The sequence below is a fragment of the Rhinolophus ferrumequinum genome, chromosome 21 (genome assembly GCF_004115265.2).
Source record: "Rhinolophus ferrumequinum isolate MPI-CBG mRhiFer1 chromosome 21, mRhiFer1_v1.p, whole genome shotgun sequence".
Lineage (NCBI taxonomy): Eukaryota > Metazoa > Chordata > Mammalia > Chiroptera > Rhinolophidae > Rhinolophus > Rhinolophus ferrumequinum.
Window position 1 is genome coordinate 52604595 of NC_046304.1, and position 25621 is coordinate 52630215.

The 25621-nt window shown below is 52.9% G+C and overlaps 1 protein-coding gene across 2 annotated transcripts in view; it reads right to left on the reverse strand.

Annotated features, from left to right (window-relative positions):
• Nucleotides 1-238: 238 nt before the first annotated feature.
• USP36 (ubiquitin specific peptidase 36) overlaps nucleotides 239-25621 on the reverse strand; it is a 34121-nt gene continuing 8738 nt past the window's right edge. For both annotated transcript variants that reach the window (XM_033090922.1, XM_033090923.1), the window contains exons 5-21: nucleotides 22594-22704; nucleotides 21774-21876; nucleotides 16009-16076; nucleotides 15402-15472; nucleotides 14754-14836; nucleotides 13617-13728; nucleotides 11641-11781; nucleotides 10945-11045; nucleotides 10064-10202; nucleotides 7016-7684; nucleotides 6326-6456; nucleotides 4062-4628; nucleotides 3433-3638; nucleotides 3095-3196; nucleotides 2378-2493; nucleotides 1853-2003; nucleotides 239-1245 (exon numbers count right to left, since the gene is read on the reverse strand). In XM_033090922.1, coding sequence (XP_032946813.1) covers nucleotides 1872-2003; nucleotides 2378-2493; nucleotides 3095-3196; nucleotides 3433-3638; nucleotides 4062-4628; nucleotides 6326-6456; nucleotides 7016-7684; nucleotides 10064-10202; nucleotides 10945-11045; nucleotides 11641-11781; nucleotides 13617-13728; nucleotides 14754-14836; nucleotides 15402-15472; nucleotides 16009-16076; nucleotides 21774-21876; nucleotides 22594-22704 — 2852 coding nt within the window. In that variant the 3' untranslated portion in view covers nucleotides 239-1245; nucleotides 1853-1871. The remainder of the gene's footprint in view (nucleotides 1246-1852; nucleotides 2004-2377; nucleotides 2494-3094; nucleotides 3197-3432; nucleotides 3639-4061; nucleotides 4629-6325; nucleotides 6457-7015; nucleotides 7685-10063; nucleotides 10203-10944; nucleotides 11046-11640; nucleotides 11782-13616; nucleotides 13729-14753; nucleotides 14837-15401; nucleotides 15473-16008; nucleotides 16077-21773; nucleotides 21877-22593; nucleotides 22705-25621) is intronic.

Below are 25621 nucleotides of genomic sequence, written 5' to 3' on the forward strand. Positions count from 1 at the left end.
CCACAAGAAAAAACGAACACCTCTCTCCCTGTACAGGAAACGTAACACTTTCTTCAACAGCACTCGGATCATGGAGACCCCAGAGGTATCGGCAAAGCCAAGTGAGGAGGAGAAGCACGGAGGGGTGGGGTGGGCAGGGAACCAGGAGGCCTCGGCACCCTCGGGCCAAGAACCACTCTGTGAACCGGTCTACGCATGACGTTTCCCGGAGGAAAGGAAGCAGACGCATACACTGAGGAATGATTTTCAGATTTACTTCTGTAGCTTCTACGGGTCGTTCGTCTGTTTTGCGGAAAAATACCACCCTTCACTGAGGATTTCCCGTAATTATTAAATTATAAGTTTGCAGGCACAGCTTGAGCAAGATTAAAAAATGATCTCGAGTTATACAATCATCTAAATTCAAAAGCACTCACAAAATTGAGCAAAGAAAGCCAGTATTTGCATATTAGGGAAAGGAAACATATTGCTGATGGAAGCCACAGGCCTGGTCAAAACTAAATGGTTTATGTTACGTAGTAAAATAAAAGGAGGATTCTACCCCACGACCACCACCTCCATAAAGACCCACGGTTACTGCAGCTGCAGGGGGAGGTTCGGGAAAGCCCTTCAGAATGAACCGTAGCCTGAAGAGCAGAGAGTCGGCACAGAGTTCAAGCCCCCACCCCGCCCCAAAATAGCCACCTGCTCTCCAGAGATGGCTGTTTCTCGCAAGGAAGAGATGTACTGGCAGGGCCGCCCCCGACTCCAGGAAAGGGAGAGGTGGCAGTGTGGGGCCGGCCTTGGCTCTTACTTCCTGAGGGAGGACAGGTAAGGCATACAGACAGAGCCCCACCCTGAGGGGACAAGGAGGGGCAGGGCACAGGGCGAGAGGCAGCGCCAGCCACCAGGAACAGGTGGCGGACGGCTCACCACACATGCTCATCGTAGGGGCTCTCAGGGACCCTCGGTGACAGGGGTGGCCACCACTCTCTCCTGCTCTCTCCCACGGCCCCGGTCAGGACGCCGCTGTCAGGTCCCAGCCGCTGTGCTGCCTGCCACCTGCTCCACACGTCACCGTGTGGTCTGTCACCGTTGTGTCGTGTCACCAGAGGTCCTGATGCACGGAAGCCAGAGCCTCTGTGCGGTCCTCCCACGGTGGCTCACCGTGCGGAACCCATGGGTGACAGAGCCAGTGGGGTCCACAAGGCTGCTCTTCAGTCCAGGCGGACAGTTCCCAGGGAGGGACGCCCCGTCTCCGGGAGTCTGCGGGGCAAACAACAGCGACCCCGACAGAGAACTGAGACCCTGAGAGTCCCAGCACCACCCCTCCCGTGCGCGGCCAACACACAGTGACACAGGACACTATATGGAGCCTGGAGACGCAGCACGGTCCTCCCCTGAAAGTGACCAGTGTGTGCACGCTCCACAGCGCCTGCGCACACATCACACAGCACTCACTGTACACGACACACACCGCACTCAACACGACACACACACCACACACACGACACATACCACACTCACCACACATGACACATACCACACTCACCACAACTCACACTGTACACGACACACACACCACACACACACTGTACACGACACATCACACTCAGACACACAGAACTCACACTACACGACACACACTACACACCACTCACTATACACATGATACACACACACAACACACATCACTCACATGACACTCACACACGACACACCCACACATCACACACACGGCACTCACACCACACACGACACACACAGACTCACACGTGACATTCACACAACACACACTACACAGAAGACGCATACACCACACACTCACACGCATTATACGCACACTCACAAACACACGCTCAACCCCACTGACCTAGCTTGTCAGCAGCGACTCAGCGGCGGTAGCTGAGGCTGGTGGCCTTGGCTGGATGAGTCACAGACCAAAAGTTCCGTCTACTCTGAAGCTTCTGGAAGGCGTTGAAGTTTCTTTTCTTCTCTCTCTTGAATTTTCTAATTTTCTTTTCCTGTATCAAGAATCACAGGTGTCACAATTCCCACAAAGGGCTCTCCCCTGGCCCCGCTGGCTCCTATGTGTGGGCACGACTCTACCTGAGCTACGTAACCCACAGGTTTACTCCTCTCGTGGCCTGTGGGAGGCCCCCCACTTCACTGCTGAAGGAACAGAAGCAGCTGGGGACCGACGCCTTGCCCACGGCCACACAACATTCAGAGCGGCCACGCAGCGTTGGACCTGGGCCTCTGGCTCCAGTCTGGCCCTCGACCACTTTACAACACTGCCGGCCACTTCACACGGCCCCGCGAGGTCAGGTGCCCCCGGGCCCGGCCCTCGGCCAAGCTGCCCCACGGGCCTGGCACGCGTGACGGTCACACACCGTACCTTCCCGCAATCAACCTCTTCGTCCCAGTCGTCGATCACGGTGGCTGTGCGGGCCACCCTGCTGTCCTGAACAGCATCCTGGCTAACGGCCGACACCTCGCCGTCCCACGTCAACACTACAACAACAGACACAAGTGCGTGGGCACCTCTGCGGAGTCCCAGCTACCCTCATTATTGAAGATGTCTGCATGACACCTTTCGGTAAAGGTGGACCTGCAGAGAAGGGCGGGGGGGGGACAGAGGGATCTCCGGAGTGCAGGACAGTCTGTGATTCTGTCACTTGAAAGTAAGCATTGTCAACGCTGCTAAAACAACACACAAAGTTTAGTTCTTTACGCCCACGCTCTCTCACTTGAGAAACAAAGATCTCATGTTGTTTCTCCAAGTCTGAATTATAAAACTAACGTTCCCAATAAGAACTCACGCACGGGTGCTGGGCCAGTGTTTCAGTCTCCTCCCTCCCCGCCTGGCCTGCCCTGCCCAGAGGTGCACGTTCTGCTCTCTCCCCTGCCCACAGACGCAGGGAGAAGCTATTCTGGATCCTTCCACAGATGAAACCCACCCGCAGAGACAGCTTCTTGACCTTTGTGCAATGGTTGTGGGGGTCAGAGAGGATGATGTTGAATCCCCTTCCCGTCTTTAAAGCTGAGCGCCTCCTGCACCCCAGCAGCCACTCAGACGCCTCCCCAGCCCAGGTACACTGGGGTCACACAGTACCTTTCTTCCCATAAGCTTTATCAGATGAGTATTTGAGCAATTCCTGGACCACGTCGGATTCTCGCTCTCTGTTCCAGGAGAGCAGAGGAGCCTGTTCCAGCCCTACAAGCACAGAAACACGTATGTACATTTAAAAAAACACCGTGGAGACGATCCCGCACCTTTTGTTTACAGCAGAATTCCAGAACTTACTCATGGTAAATTCTTTACAGGTGTAAAAGTGAGCTCTTTCCCCTGCCTGACAAGGGCCTTGGTGGTTAAGTCACTGGGGGTGAGGCCTCGCACTTGCCCCCAGCTCCCTTCCTTCCCCCCAGTGTGGCCCCCGCCCAGCTGCACACCTGCGCGGTCCTCAGGACGCTGACCATTTACAGCGGGCAGGGCACTCCCAGGGCTGGCAGAGCCCCTCTGCCTGTCGCCCTGCCATGCTGCCACATGCTCATGTCCTGCTACTTCCTGCTGTGACTCCTGCTTCCTTTTTCTCTTTTTCTTTTTCCCTGGAGATGCCACAGTGGCCTCTGGCTCGAGGACATCCGAGGGAGGGCAGCTACGGGGAAGTGAGAGTCAACAATCAGCTCCGAGCAAACGAGGGCGAGCCCCCCCCCACCTTCGGCTGGCACGAGCCTCAGCCCTGCACAATAGCCGCCCTGACCCTGACCAGGGGCACGAAGCGTGCTGGTGTCCACGGCCATAGGCACGCATGAGGGACATTAAAAGAGACGAGGACAACTGCCTTTCCAATCCTGACCGTAGGAGTCCCACACCGGGACATACGACCGCAGAGCCTGGCCTGCCTGGGGTCAAGTGACCACCCCGCACACAGTGCTGGCCAGGTCTGGCATGGTGCCGCCCACCTGCCGGCCCACTGACACCGTTTACGACACGTTCACGTTCTCGAGTCCGGAGACAGCACACTGCCTCTCCAGACGACACCCCTGGGAGTGGACGCGTGTCTTGCTCCTGCTCTCACCTGTGCCAAGGTGGGTTCTGCTGGAGGCAGTCTCCTCTGCCCAGGCCCTCCGTTCCCTTCCTCCTCCTCTTCTTGTTGCTCACGTGGGGGCCGTCTGTCCCACACCCCACTTGCCAACCGTTCATCAGGCACTGGCCGCCCTCTTCCTCCAGCCTGTCCGCCAGCAGCTCTGCCCGGCTCTGCTTCCTGCACTCGGGGCCCCAGTGCTGTCTCTGCATCTGCCCTTTCTGTGGCGGGGCGGTGTCCGAGTCCTCTGGGCGCTTCCTCTTCTTCTTCCTCCTCTTCCCGGGAGGGGCCACTGCCTCCCCTGCCTCTAAACCCCACCCCTGCATCTCTCCTGAGCGGTTCCTTTTCCTCTTCTTACAGAGGCTCTGGGGGGGCTCCCTGGCCTCCGGCAGCTGGTATGGAGGGACCCTGAAGCCCCCATTGACCTGAGGCAGGGGAGCAGAGGTGGAGTCCTGTGGGCCTGATGTCTGGAGAGGCCGGGGGCTACTGCGCAGTGTCGCAGGGTGGGGGCCGAGGGGGGGCTTCAGATGGCTGGATGATCTGGGAGCAGGTGAAACAGCCCTGTAAGGATAGTCCGGCAGTGAGGACAGGCTGTTCTGAGATGCAGGCAGAGCTCTTCCTTCCCACCTGCCCTCACCCCCCGGCTTCAGCTACACCCTGTGAATCTCAGGTATACACAAATCAATGTACAGTAGAAAAGACAGGCGAACAGTAAAACTCAAATCTACTTAAGATCAAAGTTAATAAAAATGGTTATGTATGTCTTAATTTCTTGTCAGCAAGCAATTCAAAGTGCTTTTGCAAACTCTAATGTTTCTGATTTGCAATGCGAGTGTGTTACGAGGGGAAAGCTTCACCAAGCTCTGTTTCAGCGCCCACAAGCCTCCCGTGTTCGGCACGGGGAGGCAGCCTCATAGGAGAGGCGGGTGCAGGCCCAGACACCTCCCACTGGGATTCCCCCTGAAATGAGGGGTTCAGGAAACTCAGGGAAACAGACTTTACAGCCAGATGGGTGAAGGACGGGATCCAGAACCATGTCTAGACGGGTCAGACTCTCGGACCTACGTCCGGCTCACTGCGTGACCTCGGAAAGGTGAACTCTCTACTCCGAACCACGACTTTCTCATTCGTAAAGGACTGACAATAACGCCTATCTTGGCGGGTCACTGACACAAAAAGGACTTTTATCGTTATCTACACCAGAACAAGTTACGACGGCCATACAAACTGTATGACATCTTACTACTTATTCTGTGTTTTCTGGGATTTTGAAAGAAGGCTGTATGTCAAGGAAACAGAAAAAATACCCCCCAAAAATCCCTTAAATGTTTAAGGACCTGCCATGTGCAAAAATACTGTGCTAGGTACAGTGGTGTGTAACTGAGAGGGGGAGGCCGTGGGGCGCTGGGGGAGGGGACCCCGGTCCAACAGCGCTGCCCCCCCCCGTGTGGGAGGGCCACCCGAGTGGAGGGGCGGGAGGGCACAGTCCTGGCCATGATCGACACCAAACCCCCCAAACCACCTCATGGCCTCGCCGCATCTCCCTTCTGCCCTTCTGCCTTCCTCCCCAGCTGCCAAAGGCCCGGACAGCCGCATCAGACAGCCCTTCATCAGTAATTCTCAGCTTTTTGCCACTTGCCACACTAAGCGAGATGAGCACAGTGGTGTCTACCAGGCCGGAAGGCAGGACCCGCACCTCCGGGGAGGGCGTCACCAGGACGCCAGCGATCCCATAGCACCCACACACCTGCGGCCCTGCTCGAACAGCCAGCGTGACGCGGACAGAGCAAGGGACTGTCCCTACCCAGGGAGGCTCTGGGGGGCGAAAGAGACAAAGCCCGCCCCCACTCCGAGATGAGCCTGGGGAGCACTGTTTGGGAGAGGCAAGAAGACGCCCCTCACTGAATTCACAGGCCCCAGAGCCCACTCGGGGACTGTCTGTCTGGAGCGTCCGCCCTTCTCTCCTACTGTGGGGTCCTGTCCTGGGGCGGGGGAGGGGCCACAGGACAGATCAATTCGAGTCACCACATGGATGTGGCAGGCAGACGGAACATGAAGACAGAAGGAAAAGAAGCAGGACTGCAGAGACCCAAGCTCCCTGACCAGGTATTAACAGGAAGAACTGGGCGCGGGACGGCGCCCTGTACCTGTCCAGCTGCGCCCCTGTCCGTCCTGCGGGCGGTCACCCTGCAGCTCTTCGCCAGCTGAGCGCATGTGAGCCACGGGGGACGCGGCCGGCCGGGAGGGCCCGCGCTTACCTGGTTGTGCTGGCAGGCCGGGTGCAGGCGACGGCGGGGTGAGCGGCTTTCCTGGGGTAGGTGAGGCCGGAGAATGGTGAGTGGGGGGGTGCACGGAGGTCACTGCCGCTTGCCCTCCGCAGGGTGCTGGCCTGCAGTTATTGACATAAATAAAAACTTGGTGGTCCAAAAAAGGTTGCCGTGAGTGAAGAGGGGAAATAAATGTAGAAAATAAAAAATAAAAAAATAAATAAAAGAGCCCAGAGAGCAGGATGAGGGGACAGGAGGAAAACAAGGGGGAAGTGAAGGGTGGGGGATGATAGAAGAAGAATCAGAAGTGTTTTTGGTTAGAAACAAAAAGGAAAAAAGGAAGGAAATTTCAACAAAAATCTCAGCACGACCATTCCATCATCGAGCTACAGAGGTGCTGGCCGCCCGGTCCTCCCTTGGAGGCTCCTGTAGGAGATCCGTCCACAGACTGACAGGGAGACCTGCTATCTCATCTCCATCAGTCACATGCAGTGACATCAGGTCATCAGAGTTCCCTGAACCCCCGTCTTCACCCCGAGAAAGCCCCCTGTCGCCTGGGGATGCCCGGAAGGCCTGAAACCGCCTGCTCCTCTGGCTCGAGGGAGGCCCACAGTTCCCCAGGCCCCTAAACCAAACTCCTACTGATGTGTGCTTCCCACGACAAGACTCCCGCACACCTACCTTCTTGGCAGAGAGGGCCAGTTTTTTGGCTGGTGGAGGAGACATGGTATTTGCAGGCTCGGTGGCGGTGTTGCTCAGGACGGGGGACCTTGGCTTCACCACCTTGGAGTCTTCCCCACCCAGCAGCGTTCTGGAGGGGGCAGCAGCAGAAGTCGTTCCCTGAGAATCACAGAAGCGGGCTCCGCTCTTGGGGGTGTGGGGGGCCTGGGCAGGGTCGCTGCTGGCGGAGTGCTCTGGGCTGGAACTCTCGAGGTCGGAGCCCTCGGCGGTGCCCTTGGGCCCGTGCCCGTTGGCAGTCACTGCAGCCGGGAGCTTGGGTGAGGTAGAGAGGATGGGGCCCCTGCCATCCCAGGAGCCCAGCCTGCGGCTCTCACACCGGCTGCCACTCAGGTCGCTGCCACCATGGAACCCCTGAGAAGTTTTGAGAGCTGGGGAGAAGTGCTGTAGGGGAGCTGATTTCTTGACTTTCTTTCCAGGCTCATCCAGAATGGTTGGCAGGTGGGTGGGTGTTTTAGACAGTCTGGGGGAAGGGGACCCTGCGGGCGGCTTTGGGGGAGCGTATCCATTCTGAGTCTTCAGGCCCAACAAGGAGCCGTTCCTGGACACGGGCACGCCAGTCTCTTCAGTGGTCTGCAGCTTCTTCATCATCATCGTCGCAGGGTCTTGTCTCTAAAAGAGCACAGCAGGGGGCCCGATCAGAACCCGCGACTCTTCCCACAGGGGGAAGCATGTGCTAGCAGCAGGCAGGGTCTCTGCCGGGCAAATGGACACACAGTAACGCCACGCTTACTTCTCTAAACAACTTCAGTATGTTGTGAGTTGTGTACATGTGGGCGTGTATCTTTATAATCGTCTGTACTATGAAAGCAGCACCTTTCATCGAGGTTTGAGAAATACAAAAAAGTACAAAGAAAAAAAATTTACCAAAGTTCCGTCACTTAAACATAACCATTGATGAACGAGTTTTCTCCTTCTGGTCTTTTCCGCTGACTGGTTTTGGGGGGAACAGGAGAAACCAGTCAGTTTCAGCTGAACGCTATGCTATGGCCGGCACGTCCCTAGTGATGCTCTCAGAGCCCCTCTGTGAGGTTTGACTACCAACCCCTCATTGTATCCAGTTTCCCTAAACTACATTGTCTGGAGTAGTCACTGACACTAACAAGCTAACAACCCCGCACTAAGCTACTCTGCACCATCTTCCCCTGCACAGAACTCATTACAAGTGTGTCTACGTCTGTTACTCTGTATTCAAATGCTCCAGGAGGCCTGAATAGGGACCGTGTAGTATTACCAACTTCCCAGTACGTTCAGGGTCTTGTAGAGTGTGTGCTTAAAAAACTGTTGAATGAACAAAGACTGAATCTTTTTCTGTATGAGTATTTATTCCATATTAATTTTTTAGAAATGAATTACTACTGGGCGATGAATATTTTCATGAACTCTGATGCCTATGGGCAAGCTAGTATTTCTTTTTCAAACATTCACTAATTGGATACCGTTTGTGGCTCTCACCACTTTAACATTCAGATCTTTTGCAACAGAGTGATTTTAAGTCACTTGAAGGAGTTCTTGACATGTTACAAATCTTAACTTTCGTGGCAAATATTTTTAGAAATTTTGTTTATTTGTAATCGTTTACATAAAAAATTCAAATTTTAGTTTAGACAGCTTATAATTTGTTCTTGTTTTCTCTCTCAATTTTAAGCTTACAGTCTTCCCTCTTCCAGAGGTTTACTAAGAACTCACTTCTATTTTCTTCAGTTTTTTTCTTTTTCTCTTATGTTTTAAAGTAATTTCTTTAATATTCTTTCCAAAAAGAACACATCGTCCCATTGCACCTTAAAATCTTTTCATTTGTTGAGCATTTAAGTATATGGAACTTAAACAATGTTGTTTAAAATAAAATGACTTGTGCATCTGCAGTGTATTTGCAGTTATTTTTGTAATGAAAACGTGCGCGAAAGGTGAAGCGGCCTGTGGCAGATGGCCAGGGTCCTCTCTGGGCCGTGCTCACCTGCAGGCATGACACTGACCACGGTGTCCCTTTGAGCAGACCTGAGGCTCTGACTGCCCTGGTCTAGGTCACAGTGACAGTCACCTTTGCACTGAGGTCAGACTTTTCACTGCTACACCGATTCCAATGCTCCTACTTCAGCTTGTTTCTCAATGTTGGAAGGGAAATACAGATTTGCGTAAATGACTCCTGCAGACTGTGAAGGGCCCGGGAGCCTGTGTTTGGATTTGATCTTCAACGGAAGGAAAAGGGTCACAAAAGCAGTAACAGAGGGGCCAATCTATTTTTGAATTATAAACTGGATTGTAATAAGGAAATTGCTCATTACTTTGTTAGAAAAACTGAGCTCAACTTTTTTAGTAAATTTCAAATACACAAAAATAACGTCGAGGGTATTTCCTAACTGTTAACATTTTACATTTTATATATAAATATAAATACTTATCTATTTATAATATATTTATAATATAAATATATATACATTCATACACACACACACACACACACACACACACACATTTCTTTTTCTAACCAGGTGAGTGAATTTTAGACATGATATCCTTTTACCCCAACATATATATATCCATGTGCGTTCCTAAGAATAAGAATGTTCTCTTAACATAACCACAGTATAATGAGCAAAATCAAGAAATTAACACTGGTATGAACTACTCACATTTTCAGTATTACAATGTGAGGGAAAAAACATTTTTCCCTGATGCCCAAGGCCAAGAGTCTCAGTGACTCTGTCACTGCACTTCTGCGTGGTAGCTGGTCTGCGAGAGGGACACACTGTGACTTACAGTCTTGATTTGTAGGGTCAGGTTTTCTCATCACTGTCCCTGCTTCCTGCCCACTAATGTCAGCTGACGACCAATTTAGGAAAGAACACGGAACAAAATCGGACAAGCTGTCCACACTCTCCTACCATTGGGCCGAGTTCCCCAGCATGAAGAGAGCTGGGGGCTCCAGGGTCCCCTGAAGGCCCAGGCAGGAAGGTCTCCCAGTAAACACTGATCCTTTTAAAGAAGTACCTTTCCAGTCAGCGGGGACGAAAGAGTCCCATTGCTCATATTCTTCCTGATGTGGTCTGGAGCCACACTGGCGCGGCCGGAGAGGGAGGGGACTGTCCTGGAGATGGAGCCCTCAGGACTCTTCTTGGAGCCTGGAATTCTGTCAAATAAAGAAGAGACATGGCGGGGGGATTCTCTTACTAAAGCTACAAATGCATTACAGAACCTGAGTGCAAGAAGGAGCCAGAATAAATTCAAGGTTGTGATTCCATTAAAAAACATTAAAAGGGAGAAACACAGGCAGGGAGAACCTTGACTGCTCTAAGGCGTTTCTCTGAAATCTCGCTTTGCCCTTAAAACCCGTGTGAAGTTGTTACGCAGCCTCGCACAGCTGCTCAAATAAGCAGAGCAAACTGCAGTCAGAGTCCTGCCAGTACTGGATTCTCAGTTGATGAGAAAGCCACAGAGACCCCTCAACCACTTCATTAAGTACAACATATAGGAAGCAGCCTGCAGTGTCCGCGCTCGGGGACAACCAGGCAGCAGAAGGCCAGTCGGCTGCAGCCTCCACCCCCTGACGACCTACTTCACCACCCACCACAATCACGTTGCCCACAGAACCAATACGTCTCATTTGGGACAATAAAATCATAGGTGACTTTCCCATTTACATCCCAAGTCACCTGGATGTGGGGCAGACCCTGCGGGAGGCTGTCCCTGGCTTTTCCTCGGCAGTCGGGTGGACGTGGTCTAAGAGGGCCCGTCCTAGTCCACTGCTGTGACTGGTAGAGGGGCAGCTGCTCGGTCCCCACGGCCAAGTCCCAGTTACTTTCACACAGGGGGTCAGGGGGGCCCGCACGTGCGGGGGCGGGGCAGGGGGCTATGCGGGCGGAGGGAGTTACCGCAGGTAGAAGAGCACGTAGGCCTGCTGGTTCAGCACCACCTTGACGTTGCTGGGATGGACCAAGGAATCATTCATCTGATACCACTGTCCGTTGCTTGCCTGCAGCAGCACAGGGTGTGGCGGAAAACAAAACAAAGGCCAAACACTCCATAACCCTTACTTTTTAAAAACAGGGAATAAGAAATCGACGGTTACTTGCCACACATATCCAAGTGCTGATGGACTGGCAGTGATTTTATTTTACTAAAACGCCTAATGTTTGTCTCTCTCTGAACATGACCCTACAGTGTGCTCTGAGCTCCCGTCCCGGCCTCCCTCGTTCCTCCCTGGTGCCCCAACAGACACGAGTTTTCCCTTCGGAAGGCTATTTCGGCAGCTCTCATCAGCCTGGGATCTGCCACCAGCACTCGGCCTCCCAGAGACATCTCCAGGGCTCGAAGGCCAGGGCCCAGGAAACAGCCCTTCCCATATTTCAGCACAAGAATGCTCAGATCCCAGCACGGGTTTTAGAGACGTCTCTGCACTCCACACACACAAGCAACAACAGTACCTGAACGCCACTACAGCCCAACACCACTTTGCACAGAATAAACATGCTGCAGAGGCCACACTGGACTTGTACCAACCCGCCCGGCACACCTGCCCCCAGCAGACCCAACACACCCTGCCACCTAACGTAGCCGACATCACTGACCTTCACGTAGCAGTAATAGTGCCCGGCGTGGCAGCTGTAGCCCGAGTGCACCAGGACGGCGTACAGCCCGTACGTGACAGGCTCGCCGCTGCTCTGTGACATATAGGGACGGATGTTCAGGAATTCCGGATAGCCTACATCCTGGTGGAAAAGCCAAAAGGCAATGAAAATTCGTCACTGAGAGCGAGGGCCAATTCGCCCCCTCCATCCTCACTACAGAAAAGCAAAAGTCCGCGGGCCTCGGACAGGTCAGGGCAACTGGTCACGCAGCCACGCTCGGTCGCTGATTGAAACCCAAGAGGCAGAGAAACCCGTGAGGCTCTACGAAATAACTATTTTATTGTCCCCTGAATGACGTATGTCCGTTCTTGTCTCTGCCATGCATCTAAGTCACTGTCTCACTACCTGCGTTCCAAGTGTAAGACGAGCAGCATGAGTTCTTTTCGTCCCCGCCACTCTAAGGAACAGGCAGGGGAGAATGGGAAGACAAGCCGGGTTGGGGTCCTCAGAAAAAAAGGGGTTGACTCCACACGGCCAATTGCTAGAGAAAGTCACATTTCAATGGAGTGGATCAGAACAAAGGTCATGCCAAACTCACAGGAAAATATTTTCAGAAATCATCGTTGATGGGACGATAGGAGCTATAACATACCTGCTTTTCTGCCTACACGCATTCAGACTTTTTTCATTAAGAAAGTATAATTTACATGGTGTGAAACGTATAGCTCTTAGGTGTCCAGTTTAATGAGCTTTGACTAGTGTACACTGATTGTAACCTGTATTCCGACCAAGACACAGACATCAACCAGAAAATCCCCTCGTGTCCCTGCAAGTGCCCCACCTTGAATATTCACTGTTCTGACGTCTCTCACCATTGATTATTCTGCCCGTTCTGGAGTTTCCCACAAGAATCACATGGTTTGGACTTCCTGTGGTATTTACCTACCTATCTTTGTCCTTCTCCTGACAAACTCAAAATCTCAAAATCCAATATACATAACAGGCTCAGGAGCCTCAATGCAATCATGCTAGATATGGGGCCCCCAAAATCAAACAGACCAGTGATTCTCAAACAGGGTTCCAATGGGAACCTAGTGCCAGGAGACGGTAAGGCGTTTGAAACACGAGCTCGCTCCTCAGGGAAGACACACCATGAGCTCATTCACCAGTGACGGTTTCCTGCTGACCACTTCCCAGTGCCTTGCGTGGCGTGTACAATGTAAGCACACAGCTAATCAGTAAAAGGAATGATGAAAGACTCCCCAGACAACTAAGTTTAGAAAATCCTTCATAATAGTTTCCCTTCTGGGAGATTCAAAATGCAACCTAGCTCCCAAAGGCACTGAGAAGGCCTGCAATGAAAAGAACTGGTTAACTTCAGCTTGGCATTTCCTAAACTCTGTTGAGCACAGAACACTTTCTTCCACAGCACAGTATTAACGCTCTGCAGTACACCAGTTTGGGAAATGCTGGTCTAAGCAGGCCGCCCACCGCCACCAGTGAGGAAACTGAGGCTCAGACAAGCACCTTGCTCCACACTACATGACGAGGCTCTGACAACAGGTCTCCAGACTTTTATGAAACAAGACATCTTCTATTAAAATGCCATTGTGCAAAAAGTAAATTTTTACTCCACATTCCACAAAAAGCCACAGCATGGAATTGTACCCGTTTTAGACACAAAACAGGACACCAGGGCTGCACAGTGCAGTGTCCGTCACACTTGCTCTTCAGGAAACCTTGACCTTCCATGTGAGGACCACGCCAAGCACAGGCAGAGGGTGGGGAAACCCTAGTAAGACAGTGGTGCTAGGATGTGACTGTGCAGAACGATCACCTAGGGATTTCACAGAAATGCAGATTCCTGGGCCCTGCGTTCCAGAGATTTGAATTCACAGGCTCTGGGGCAGGGCCTCGCATCAGTATTTTAAAGCGCCACCAGCCCTGCAGGCTGGGACACTGGGGTGAGCGCTCACCTTGGTGATCTTCCCCCCGCTGAAGTTGGCAAAGCGCTTGAGGGACAGGGTTAGGACGTTGGAGGTCCTGTGGATGGTGAAGCGCTTGCTGGCTGGAACCTTCTTCTTGCATCTGAGGAAGGGGGTGGGAGAGGTGTCAGCTCATGCTCTGAGGCTGTGTCCTCACAGCAGGTTAACGACGGTATCACAGCAGGGTTTTCTGAAACGGCCTTTGGGCCTCCTGTGTCCCTAAGAATCAGATCCACACCACTGCAGCAAAGAAAAGCTATCGCAGGGAAACTCAGACTAGAGAAAAGCAAAAAGAAGGAGAGTCTAAAGCAAAAATATGGTACTTTCCCAACTAGGAGACTAATGAAGATGCACGAAGAGTAACTCTGGGATAACACAAGAAGAAGAAAGGAGAGCAGATGTGGCCAAGTGATGGACGCACGGGCAGGCAGGAAATGACTAGGCGGAGCCAGTGGATACGGAAACCAAGGGGCAGGGGACAGAGGACAGTGGACAGCTCCCAAAGCTAAGGGGACACAGGCACAGTGGAGAAGGCAGTGTTCTGGCCCAGAATGACAAACCTGAGAAGCATAATTATGGAAAGTATTCTTCACAGCTTTTTAACGACCTACATATAAAGTAACACACCCTGTACAACCCTTAAAAGAACGGGGTCAGATCTACAGCTGCGGAAATGGCAAAATGCTGACGAAAACTTAAGAAACGGAAGCCGTAGTACACGGTCATCTAAGAGGCAAGACAGCAGACTGGCTGGAGCACGGCCTCTGCAGCAGACGGCTGCGTCCAGCCACTCATCGCTCTGTGCCTCGGTTTTCTCATCCTGTGAAATGGGGATAATTCCAGTACCTTCTTCACAAGTGAATACCTGGGAGGCACTGAGAACAGCGACTGGCACACAGTAAATGTTGAACAGGTGTCATCTATAAAAGCCACGGGTGGCATTCATTTGGGTTGTTTAGACGTTTCTGGCTTTAAGACCTATCTATGGTACTCGAGAAATGTGAACAGGGTCGCCTCTGAGGGAGGGGAAGGGACGCGGGACGAGGCACAGCAACATCAGATCAGGTCACTTATGCTATGTCTTTCTGGATGCCCTGGTCTTCTTACCACGAGCAAAATGCAACTTACTTAGCACACATATAGGCGTTCTCTCCACTCAGGACATCTGGTTTCACAAAAAGTTCCAGAGCGCGCACAATATTTGCAGCTTGCTGAGAAGGACAAAAATGGGGAAGAGAATAAACAGCAGAAGAAAAAGGCTGACTCGAGAAATGCCAAATGTAAGGTGTTTTTCAGGCTGAGGCAGCAAATCACAAAACTTCATTTGCACAAAAACTGGCCAACTAGCTGCCACCTTCTGGGACTCAAGACACATTGCAAAGGAATGGGGGAACCCAGCCGCCCCCGCCTTCTCTGTTGATGAGGCGTCTCAGACCTGGGAGGCTTACCACGGGAATCAGCCCTGGTTTTCAGGGCTGCAGCTTGGGTCTGCTCTAAGCCCCAGGCTAAGATGACCTCACCTGGGCTGCAGGCACAGTGGACAGTCACTGTCCTACCTCAGGATACAAAACTGCATTTTGTCCTTATTTTATCTCTGAAAGGACTGTGTGTAGGAAAAAGGCTAGAAAGGAATAGGCAGAAATGACGGTTCCTACTTTAAGGATTCTAAGTCTTTTTTCCTTATCTATTTGGATAACATGGCCTGTGGGTTTCTGGGGTTTGGGGTTTTTCACCCTCTGTTCTGCCTGTACGAATGCATATGACCGAGGTCTGTACCCGGATCTCCAGCGCCACGTCCAGGTAGGGGTCGTAGGTGTCCGAGACGCTCCTGCACACCGAGCACTTCACTGCAACAGGACAGAGAGGCAGTGGGACGGGTGCAGGTGCCAGGCACACCCGCCCAGGGCCCACATCCTAGAACGGGGAGGGACGCTCTCGGCACACCAGCCCGCGAGAACCCCAGCGTCGGTAGAGAGCGTTCATAACAACCTGAGTTCACAAGCAGCAGCGTGTCAAACCCAACGTGCCCAGAGACCTGAGAGACCGGACGCCTTTCCTGACCGACCCTGGCCTCCGCAGGCACTCACGGCCAAGCTGAAGGGCAGTGGCCACATCTGAGGAACTAAGGAACTCAGAGGAAAAGGAATGCCATCCTCGCTCTACACGTGCCTGACGCTTTGCTCCAAGCGTCCTCCCAGGAGCCGTGTACCCATCAGGCAAAGCACAGGGCAAGGGTGCGTCTCAGAGATGAGGCTCGAGGCCTCTGGCGCCGCCCAGGTCCGCCTGCCAGGAAAGAGCCCCAGCCTGGGTGCCAGTTCTTATCGTTTCCCTGTTAATCTCCTAATTCTTGACAAGAAGAGGCAGAGAAAATGTCTCCACTTACCACGTGATCTGAGATAGCCTCCAAAAATTTGATGGACCAAAGTGGTAGCCTGTGTTTGACGATCCAACCTGGAAAGGAGGCCACAAGCCCTCAAACGAATGACAGGAGACAGCAAAGCAGCACCGCCAGCCCCACCCAGGGCCCCTCCCATTTCTTTACCCACGCAGTGTGACGATGGGCCACTCCCACACACCACCCCGCGTCTGACTCAACCAGCAAAGCCTGGTGGTCTCTCCACACCACACTGATCCCCACGGGCCCGCTCCCCACAATCGCCCCCTCGAGTCTTCACGCCCCCCTTCTGTCCCTCTCAGCAGGCGATCTCGCCCCCCACTTCACAGAAAACACAAAGCCTAAGCAATGCACTTGTGCGCTCACCCAGTCTCCGGTCTTCTTAGAGCCCCCCCCACCTCTCCAGCCCCCCCACCTCAGCCCTGCATGGCCACCGCTCAGTCTCAACTGGCTCTCATCTGGTGAAAAGTGGGGGAGGAGGGGCAAGCAGGACAAAAAGCCCACAGTGTCCCTGCCGCAGCACAGCAGTGGAGCTGGGCATGGGCTCGGGGTCACACAAACCTGCATGCAAACTGCCGGCCCATTTACTAACTGAGACCTGCTGGCCTGGGCCTCGGACCCACTGCCTGTCCCACAGGGCTGCTCAGAGCACACGGCACGGCGCCTAGACACCGAGGCTATTCACGCAATGAAGATTCTGGAAACACCCCACATCTGGCTTCCGCGCCTGGTTTTCATGTGTAACCCACTGAATCTGGCTGACTCACTCCTCAGTCCCTAAGACACCACGACACAAATCCGGTCAACCTTTTGGTCTTCTCACGGACACCACAGCACTGGACCGTGCAGCCACGCCCCTGGGACAGGCTTCCCTCTCCGCCTAGCACGCTCTCCTGCTCCTCCATCTCTCCAGGTGCTTCTCCTGACTCCTTAGCCAGTGCTCCTCTCCCCACACGTGGCCGCCTGGGGGACCCCACACGCATGGCCTCTCGCCACCTGCAGAGCGTGTGATGGCACGGTACCCTCATCTCAGCCTCTCGTCCAGTCCATGTGACTATTTACGGCCGGGCTGCCCAGACTCTGGTCATTGAGGAAAATAACGCCAAAACATGTGGGGGACCAACACAAGGGTCACCAAATTTTTATTTTGCAAAGTTAGGAAATGAAAAATGAATGGCCACTATCCTCTATCACCACCATTCATCAAACGAAGGGACACTTAACTCACCAAACTAGCAAGGACATAACCTCCCAGGAAACCGCAAACTCCAGGAAAGCTGAATGTGATGGCAGCTGCTGAGACCTAGGGGACCGCCCCTCCAAGCCATCCAAATCAGCAGTAACAAAAACAAAGAGAACCGCACAGAACCCACTTTCAGGATGGTCTGAAACAGAGAAAGCTCAAACTTTAAATCACCTGGAAGTAGGAAAATAAAGCCAGATTCCAAAAAGCTATTGCAAACACTCCCACCCCAACGCTCAGTGGAGATCAAGGGCAATCCAGAAAAAACCCGAGTGAGGGAGAGACCAGGGGAGCCAGAGGCGGCCCGAGAGTCTCATGAAAGCCCCACCAGAACGCGGAAACCATGAAGTGCGAGGACCGCGGGTGGTGCCAGGTACCAGGACACCACTGGGGAGGCAGCCCCCAAAAGGCAGTGATTCTTGGCAGGAAGGCAAAGGCAGGCAGGCCCCTCCGGGGGACGAGGTCGTGAAGGTCACAAGAGAAGCAAAAGGGAAACTTAGGGGCCTGGAAAACAATGAAAACACCCCCGCGATCCAGCGCTCTGCACTTCACTGGGCTGGCAGAGGGGGGCGCCCGGGCTAAGAGCCGGGCAAGCCACCAAATCCAGGAGACAAACGAAAACAGCCTGAACCTATGCAAAGGTGCTTTCAGTAGAAAACAGTCAACAAGAACGAAGCCCCTCCTCTGATGAAAGTTAGCCCCTGGAAAATGAGCACAAAGTAGGAGAAGAGAGCAACACAAAACTCCAGCTGGATTACAGATCCTCAAATGACCGTTAGGGGATATAAAAACCACCTTGAGTAAGAAATTTTAAAACTGAAAATTAAAAAAAGAGGAAAAAAAAGGAGGAAGTTAGTTGAACTCGAGTAAAGACTTGGGGGAGAAAAGACACAATCACGTCAGTAAAGAAGGCTGCATTATAAGGTGCCCAACCGATCAGACATTCAGACAAAAACGCAGTGAGGGCACGACATGGCGGGAAGCCACGGGAGGAGGGCAGCAAACCCGACAGCTGTCGGATGGAAAGCAGCTGAAATCAACACAGCTAAGAAGTAGAGACTCGGAAAAGTAAAACATCATAAACAACTTATAAAACTAGCACGCAAGAAAAATTTCCAGAAGTTAACAAAAAAGGTCTTTACCACAAAGAAACAAGACTAACACCGTGTGGCGGCCGGATGGCTCAGTTGGTTAGAGCGTGAGCTCTGAACAACAAGGTTGCCGGTTCGATTCCCACATGGCCCAGTGCGCTGTGCCCTCCACAACTAGACTGAAGACAAGTTGCCGCTGAGCTTCCGGAGGGGCAGCCGGATGGCTCAGTTGGTTAGAATGAGCGCTCAACCAGGTTGCCGGTTCAATTCCCACATGGGATGGTGGGCTGTGCCCACTGCAAATGAAGATTGAAAACGGCGACTGGACTTGGGGCTGAGCTGCGCCCTCCACAACTAGATTGAAGGACAACGACTTGGAGCTGATGGGCCCTGGAGAAACACACTGTTCCCCAATATTCCCCAATGGGAAAAAAAAAGACTAACACCAATATGTGCTCCTGAGATGAGTCCCTTTCAGTGGGGAATGTCACCAAGGCAAGATCATTTTCCCTGGCAACAGAGGACGAATCCAGTCAGTTTCACAAAGGAAACGCCACATTTGGTAGCATGTCACACTGATTGGCAATGTCTGCCTGATTTACTGTTGCGATTTTCAAACATATTTAGAACACAGCAGATCCCAAAGTGGCGGTGTCCAGACACCACCTGCCTGCAGTTGAGAGCTGATTGTTACACTAGTAGGAACACTTTTCTGTCCATACGTGTCCAGAGGCCGTCTAAGCCCCAGACTCGCCCTCTAACTGTCATTGGTCAGGTCTCTGTTATCTGGAAAACTACCCTGAAGTCCTCTAAGCAGAAAGGTCAAATACTAACTCATCACAAGGCCGAAAGAGTGTACAACCTCAGGCTTCCAAACCTGGCAGCCCTCGGCCCATGGCAGCCCGGGGGCTAAGCCTGAAGGAAAGGTGGAAACAAACATGGGAGGAGAATAGACAAATCTTGTTATGTTCCCATAAAATAAGAAACAGTGCAACCAAGATTTAAAGACAGGGAGGGGGGAGGCGGCAAACGACACCATTAAAAACTGACAAACCGAATCAAGGTTCAGAGAAGAGGACCAAGGACATAGGAGAGGGCGCAGGTCCAGAGCAGTCAGTGGGACAAAACTGCAGGTGTTCCTAAATGCCAAACGAAAGCTTAAAACAGACAAGCAAGCAACATCAGATAGAGAAGGAAACGCAGCCAGGATGCTGTGTACTAATTATGAAAAAGAAACATATGGGAGGGTCAAGACCGAACGATAAAGGTGAAGGGGCTGAATTTATCTATAAAAAAGCAGATTTTCAATTTGGCTCACGAAACAAGATGAGGCCTTAGGCACGCCTAAAGCAACGGCTTCAGGACGGAGACGGGCCAGTGGAGCGTCAGCACGCAGGGCCAGGGCTGCGGTCCTGATGGGCGGCAAGTAAAGTCGAGCCCCAAAGCCTCAGATGTGACAAAGAAGAACACTCGGTCATCTCAATGGAGTCGCGAGGCTTGTGAATACAAAGCAACAGCTGCAGGAGATGCAAGGAGACAGACACAGGCCGTGGTCGGTACGGAGACCAGGGGAGGAAAGGAAGCACGGATACAGACGGCAAAACCCACCTTCAAGGGCGCGGAGCGTACAGACGCACGCGGAGCCACCCCCGACAGCTGAGCCCACACCCTCCAGTGCACAGCGAATGTTCACAAAGAAAACGCTGGGAATGCCACGAAGCAGAAGTATTACAAACGCGCTGTTCACAAGTCGAACTAAAAATCATTTAAAAAAAAATAATAAAATATCAAAGAAACCGAAAGGCCCCTCCCTCCACGTGCACATGAAATTCAGTGCGTTCCTCTGCGGAAGGCCGACCACGTGAGCCATTCCCACTTCCTCGCATTTCACTACAGACCAGGAAAAGCGTTTTCACGGACAGGTGCTCAGCAAGCGTCCTGCCTCACGCGACATCTCACGCCCTCATCCTGCCACCAGTGCCTGCCCGCTTCTGCGCCCTGAATGAATGGCTCGCCACCACCTACCTGTGCCCAGGCCACAGACCTGGACTTCTCCCCACCCACAGCCCCAGGCCCCAGACTTAGCCATTCTCCCCACCCCCGCCCTCCCGAATTCTCCTGCCTCCAGAGTCTGGCTAATCAGCCTGGCATGGGGTCAGGGTCAGTTACTGTCCTAAGAGCTCCCTGGCGACTCCACCCTGGGACCAGGGCTGGGAACCACCTGCATTGCAGGGAGGTTACCCCTCACACCACCTGCCTCGGCAGGCCTCGCCCAGCCGGCCACATTCCCTGCCATCTAAGCCTCAGGGTCACTCCTCCGGGCCTCCTGAGGGTGACCCCGGGGGAATGCTCCTGGGAGCAGTGTCCCTCCACTATAGCACTTAGTACGGTGACAGCAGAGGCACCAACTCGTTATGTCAGCCCCGATTACACTGAGCTCCTCAAACCCAAGGACCACGTCTCTACCCTCACATGGGAGGCCGTCCGCAAGGAACTCAACTGAGCAGTTACTGCGAGGACAGCACGTGGGCAGGACAGCGCGTGGCAGGGCAGCCGCAGGATGTGCCTGGCAGGAGGGAGGCCTGTGTCCCTTCAGGGACAGGGGAGGACACGCGGCCAAGGCAGAGATCTCAGCCCAGCCAGGGAGGCGTGTGCATGGAACCCCTGGAAACTTTCTCAGGGTTTATTTATATAAGAATCTCATCACTGAAACCAAGTTTCCCATCATTGTTGCTGCAACTCAACAAACTTTCCTGAAGGACATTCCAAGTTCGCTTCCTAAGTTGTGAGTTGAGGATTCAGCTCTATTCTGAGCTTAGGCAACAGCCACGAAATGGGGGGATTACCTGCCTGTTTTCTTTTGTCTGAACCCACAAATGCAGGAATGATACAAAAGGCGTCCTGACAGTAACTATTTCACAAAAGGGAACACTCAGCATGAAGTTGTCCCTGTGTCACAACACCAAATTTGAAATTAAGAAACAATAACTGGGCAGAGTGAAATCTCAAAAATTATAAACTCCTACCCTCAAATTTTCCTGTGTGCTTTCAAGTTCTTTCATCTTTACATTATAATTCCTACTGCCCCATCCTCTGTATCAAAATAATGGGTGATTTTTATAAGACAGGAACCCTTTTAAAAGCGAAGGCCCTCAAAGAGATTGCTAAAGCCTCCCCCACTCCGCCCCCCGCGAGTTGCAGGAATCGCGTGGGGGCACCAGCTGGTCCTGCCACAGCGGCCAGGGCTACGGGAAGGCACCAGGACAGGCGTTTCCCGGGAAGCAAGTGTAACCCCTTATCTGGACGTCAGCGGGTCAAGGACCCAGATGCAAATATCTAGAGAGGCAAGCCCGGGGACAAGGGGGAGGCAGAGGGCTGGCCCCCTCCAGTGTGAAAAGGGAGGGCAGTGGAGCCCCTACTTCGCACAGCCGTTCAAGCAGGCTTTTTGCATGGCATCAATGGTGTACCGCAGAAACTCGTGTGCGTCCTCCTGGTTCCCAAAGCGGAAATGCCGGGCGATCTCTACAGAGGGAAGAAAGAGGCGTCAGACTGGGAGGGGGAGCTCCTGCCTCTCTCCACACCACCCACGGCCGCTTGTCACCAGCCCCCACCTGGCCCAAGGGTTCACAGCAAACCTCTGCAAAGTGGCCAGTGAGGGAACAAGAGCTTGACGAGAACTTTCTATGTCCCACGTACAACTCCTCACGGCAGTGCTTTCCTCAGTAAGGGCCGAGGGTTTAAACCCTCCACACTTAACAGTAAAGCACCCATGCCTCAGAACGGCCAGCACTCAGAATATGAAGTCCGCTGAGGACATAGTTTCCGGGGCCAACACAGAACACAGACGACTGTAACCACGTCACAGCGCTGGTCCACGTAGGTTTCACCCCCGAAGGTCCTGGTTCTTCCGCCAAGGAGTGGGAGCGCTGACTCTGACAGCATGTGGCCTGGCACACTTCCCACACCCCGTCTCGTCCCCAGCTCTCATTCGTGTCACCTGCCGGCCTGCAACACCCCCGCCGCCCAGCCTGGCCCAGACCCCCCCATTCTGCACAACGATCACCCTCCCGGCACAAAGCCCTCCCCAGCCCCCGGCCCGCAGCAGTCTCAAAAACAAATTACTGCCATGTGGAACCTCAGGGCTCCCGGACACCATCCCTGACTCATCTTCGTCCCCCACCAAAGGCCCGGCTCCCACTATAGCGGGGAGCAGGGCCTGTGTAAGGCGCACACTCTTACTTTTCAGATCCCGGATGAAGGACACGGGCTTGATGGCGTTGCCGCTGTTGGCGAAGGCCTGGACGATGTGGTTCTGCATGACGCACAACATGCAGAAGCTTCCCTGGTGACCTGCGGGCAGGGACAGGCGGGGCTGTGACGGGTGCGTGTCCCACAGAGCTTCCCACACGGCCACTCCCACCTAACACAGGAACCTGACGGTGCGGCCCAGCCAGAGCCTGACCCCCGCATCCGGCTCAGTGACCTCTCAGAAGTATTTCCTGTGCTGGAGGGCATCCGGGGTCACCCAGCCCCGGCTGTAACCCTAACAGTCACCCCACTACCCTAGGTTAATGTGGTGACCTGGGCGAGATCCTTCTCGTACCTTTAATACTATTTACTTATAGAAAAAATAAGTCTGCTTTACAAGTGAAGTTTAGGAAAACGTCTCTCCGATTTCTCAGCTGCATCCCACCACGGTCAGTGGGCTAGAAGGTTTAGGGCTTCCTGGCACCTCCTCAGTTTGCTCCTCAAGCGTGGGTACCTCTGCTCCACCGCTCCCAGGAGACGCCTCGTGCGCTGTATCAGGGGTTGTGAAGACCCCACGGCCACACATCTTGCCGGGGGGCCACCAGTCCTATGTACGTGGGGGACCACTGTGCAGCCAGCCCTGCCAGTGGGGTGCGCAGGCCACATGCGCCAGTGCCTGCTCTGTGAGACCGTCTGCTCCTGCTCAGGCTTTAGGCCAGAGAGTGGAAGGCTTCACGTGTGTAAAATGATGAGATACTTTAAACACAAAGACAAGTGCAAAGACTCCACCCCAACCCTATTTGAGGTGCTTCCAGGCGAAGCACTGGTGTGCTAGCTGAAGCCCCTCCAAACCCATTGTCCCGGTTCTTCAGGAGAGGGGCCACTGAGGTCGCTCACCACTGCTCCCATAATGTCCTGTGTACTAATACAGGTGTGCACCCACAGACAGGAAATGGGCTGCAGCTGCACGTTGGGGCTTCCTGACAGAAACTGTAACAGGCAGCCTGTCCCATTCCACCGCCCGCTTTTTAAAATCCATGCCAGACCAAGCGCTAGATGCTTCACTTCCAGGAGAACTTCCCTGAGCAGACAGGGCACAGCTCCCTCACATACGCTCTGCTAACGCACATTCAGCCTTCCTTTTCTGCGGCCGCAAACCCGTGTCCTCGTGTACAAGACAAATGTCTGGACCCAAACGCAAGCACATCTTCGGTGCTGCGAGGTACTGCTGACTCGTATACAGCGCTACCTTTCCAAATACACAGCTCACAACACCGAATTCAACACCGATCAACCTCCCCTTCAGTGCCCCCACTTACACAGTTACTCAGACCTCTGTCACAGTCAGTGATGAAACAACACGCAACCTGTTTACCAAACACACACAAAATGCTGGCAGTTACAGCCAGAAAATAACACGTGCTGACAAAGATGTGGAGAAACTGGAACCCTGTGCGCTGTTGGTAGGAAAGTAAAACGGTGCAGCCGCCATGGAAAACAGTTGACAGATCCTCAAAATATGAAAACCAGAATTCCCACAGGACCCAGCAATCCCACTTCTGGGTACAGGCCCAAAAGAACTGAGGGCAGGGTCTCAAAGAGGTATCTGGACACCCACATTCATAGCAATCATCACAGGGCAAAACTGCAGGAGCCACCCAAGTGTCCATCGACGACGGAGGAATGGAGGAAAAATGTGATAGCGACACAAGACGGAGTATTATTCACCTTAAAAAGAAAACTAATTCTGACACGTGTCACAACAAGGATGAACCCTGAGGACATCACGCTAAGTTAAGTCAGTCACAAAACGACAAACACTGTAGAGGCAGGAAGGAGAAGGGAGGTTGCCGGGGCTGGGGGTGGCAGGGAGTGCTTGATGGGGACAGTTTCAGTTTGGGAAGAGCGAGGGTCCTGGCCATGACAGTGTGAATGTGCCTCATGCCACTGTACACCTAAAATGGTAAATTTTAGGTGATATGTATTTACCATAACACATAAAAAGGTTTTAAAAATATGCTAGTCGTGACACAAAAATTCTCCTTGGAGGGACACCAACAATCCGTTCGTGAGGTTGCCTTTACATAAAGGGGAGGCTTCTATTTTTCATTTTAGAGTTTTCTTGACTCTTCTACACACAGCCACTTATTACTTTTATTTTAAAAATGACAATAATGGTGGAGAGGGCTCAAATTTAGGTAAAAAAAAACAAAACACCCCTAATGTTATTTAAGGTATCTTTAACATAAATCTTAACAAATGCCAAACAAAGCGTCCCATTTTCAAGATCTAACTCATAAAAGGTGTGTGGAAATTAAGTCTCTATTCGTTACGTAAAGTGCTGCCGACTGGTAGCCTGAAAACGGTCACTCTGAAATAGGGCAAGTAACCACTTCAGCCAGAAGCACTTGAAATTGGGTTTTCCAAACCCCTGGCAACACGCAAAATAAATGGCACATGGACAGACATGAGGTAAAAGCCATGATTTCTGGGACACGGCGACTGAAACTGGGGAAGTGTCCCCTAGGGTAGGATTTACCCTCCCGGACACTGTCTAGTCTTATCTGTCACGAGATCCTGGTGCCGCAGGAGCTGTGCTCAGCGCTCCACGTCCAGCAGGTCCTGTCACGTCCTGGGGTACTCTCGGCGTCCTTGAGAATCCTCACACAGCCGTTCAAGGCGGAGAGGAGCCAGCCCGTGCCCACTGAGGTCTCTGAATAATTTTACTCTAAAAAAGCTCCGAAGTGAAGGTCTATCAACATTTCGGAGGGAGGCAGAGTGCCACAGCTCCTTCCCCGAGGACAGAGGTATCCTTGGGGAGAACGGCCGTTCCCCCAGGAAGAGGGGCTGATCCGGGCTGCTCCCAACTCACGCACTTGCTCCCAACCTACTGCAGCGTACGTGGGACTGTGACAGATTTACAGATGTCACCGACGTTTAATTAAATCGACCCTCACAAAGCTGCCGAGCAGCTCCCCGATTCCTCCAGACACACCAGGGGGAGGGCAGCTCTCCAGGC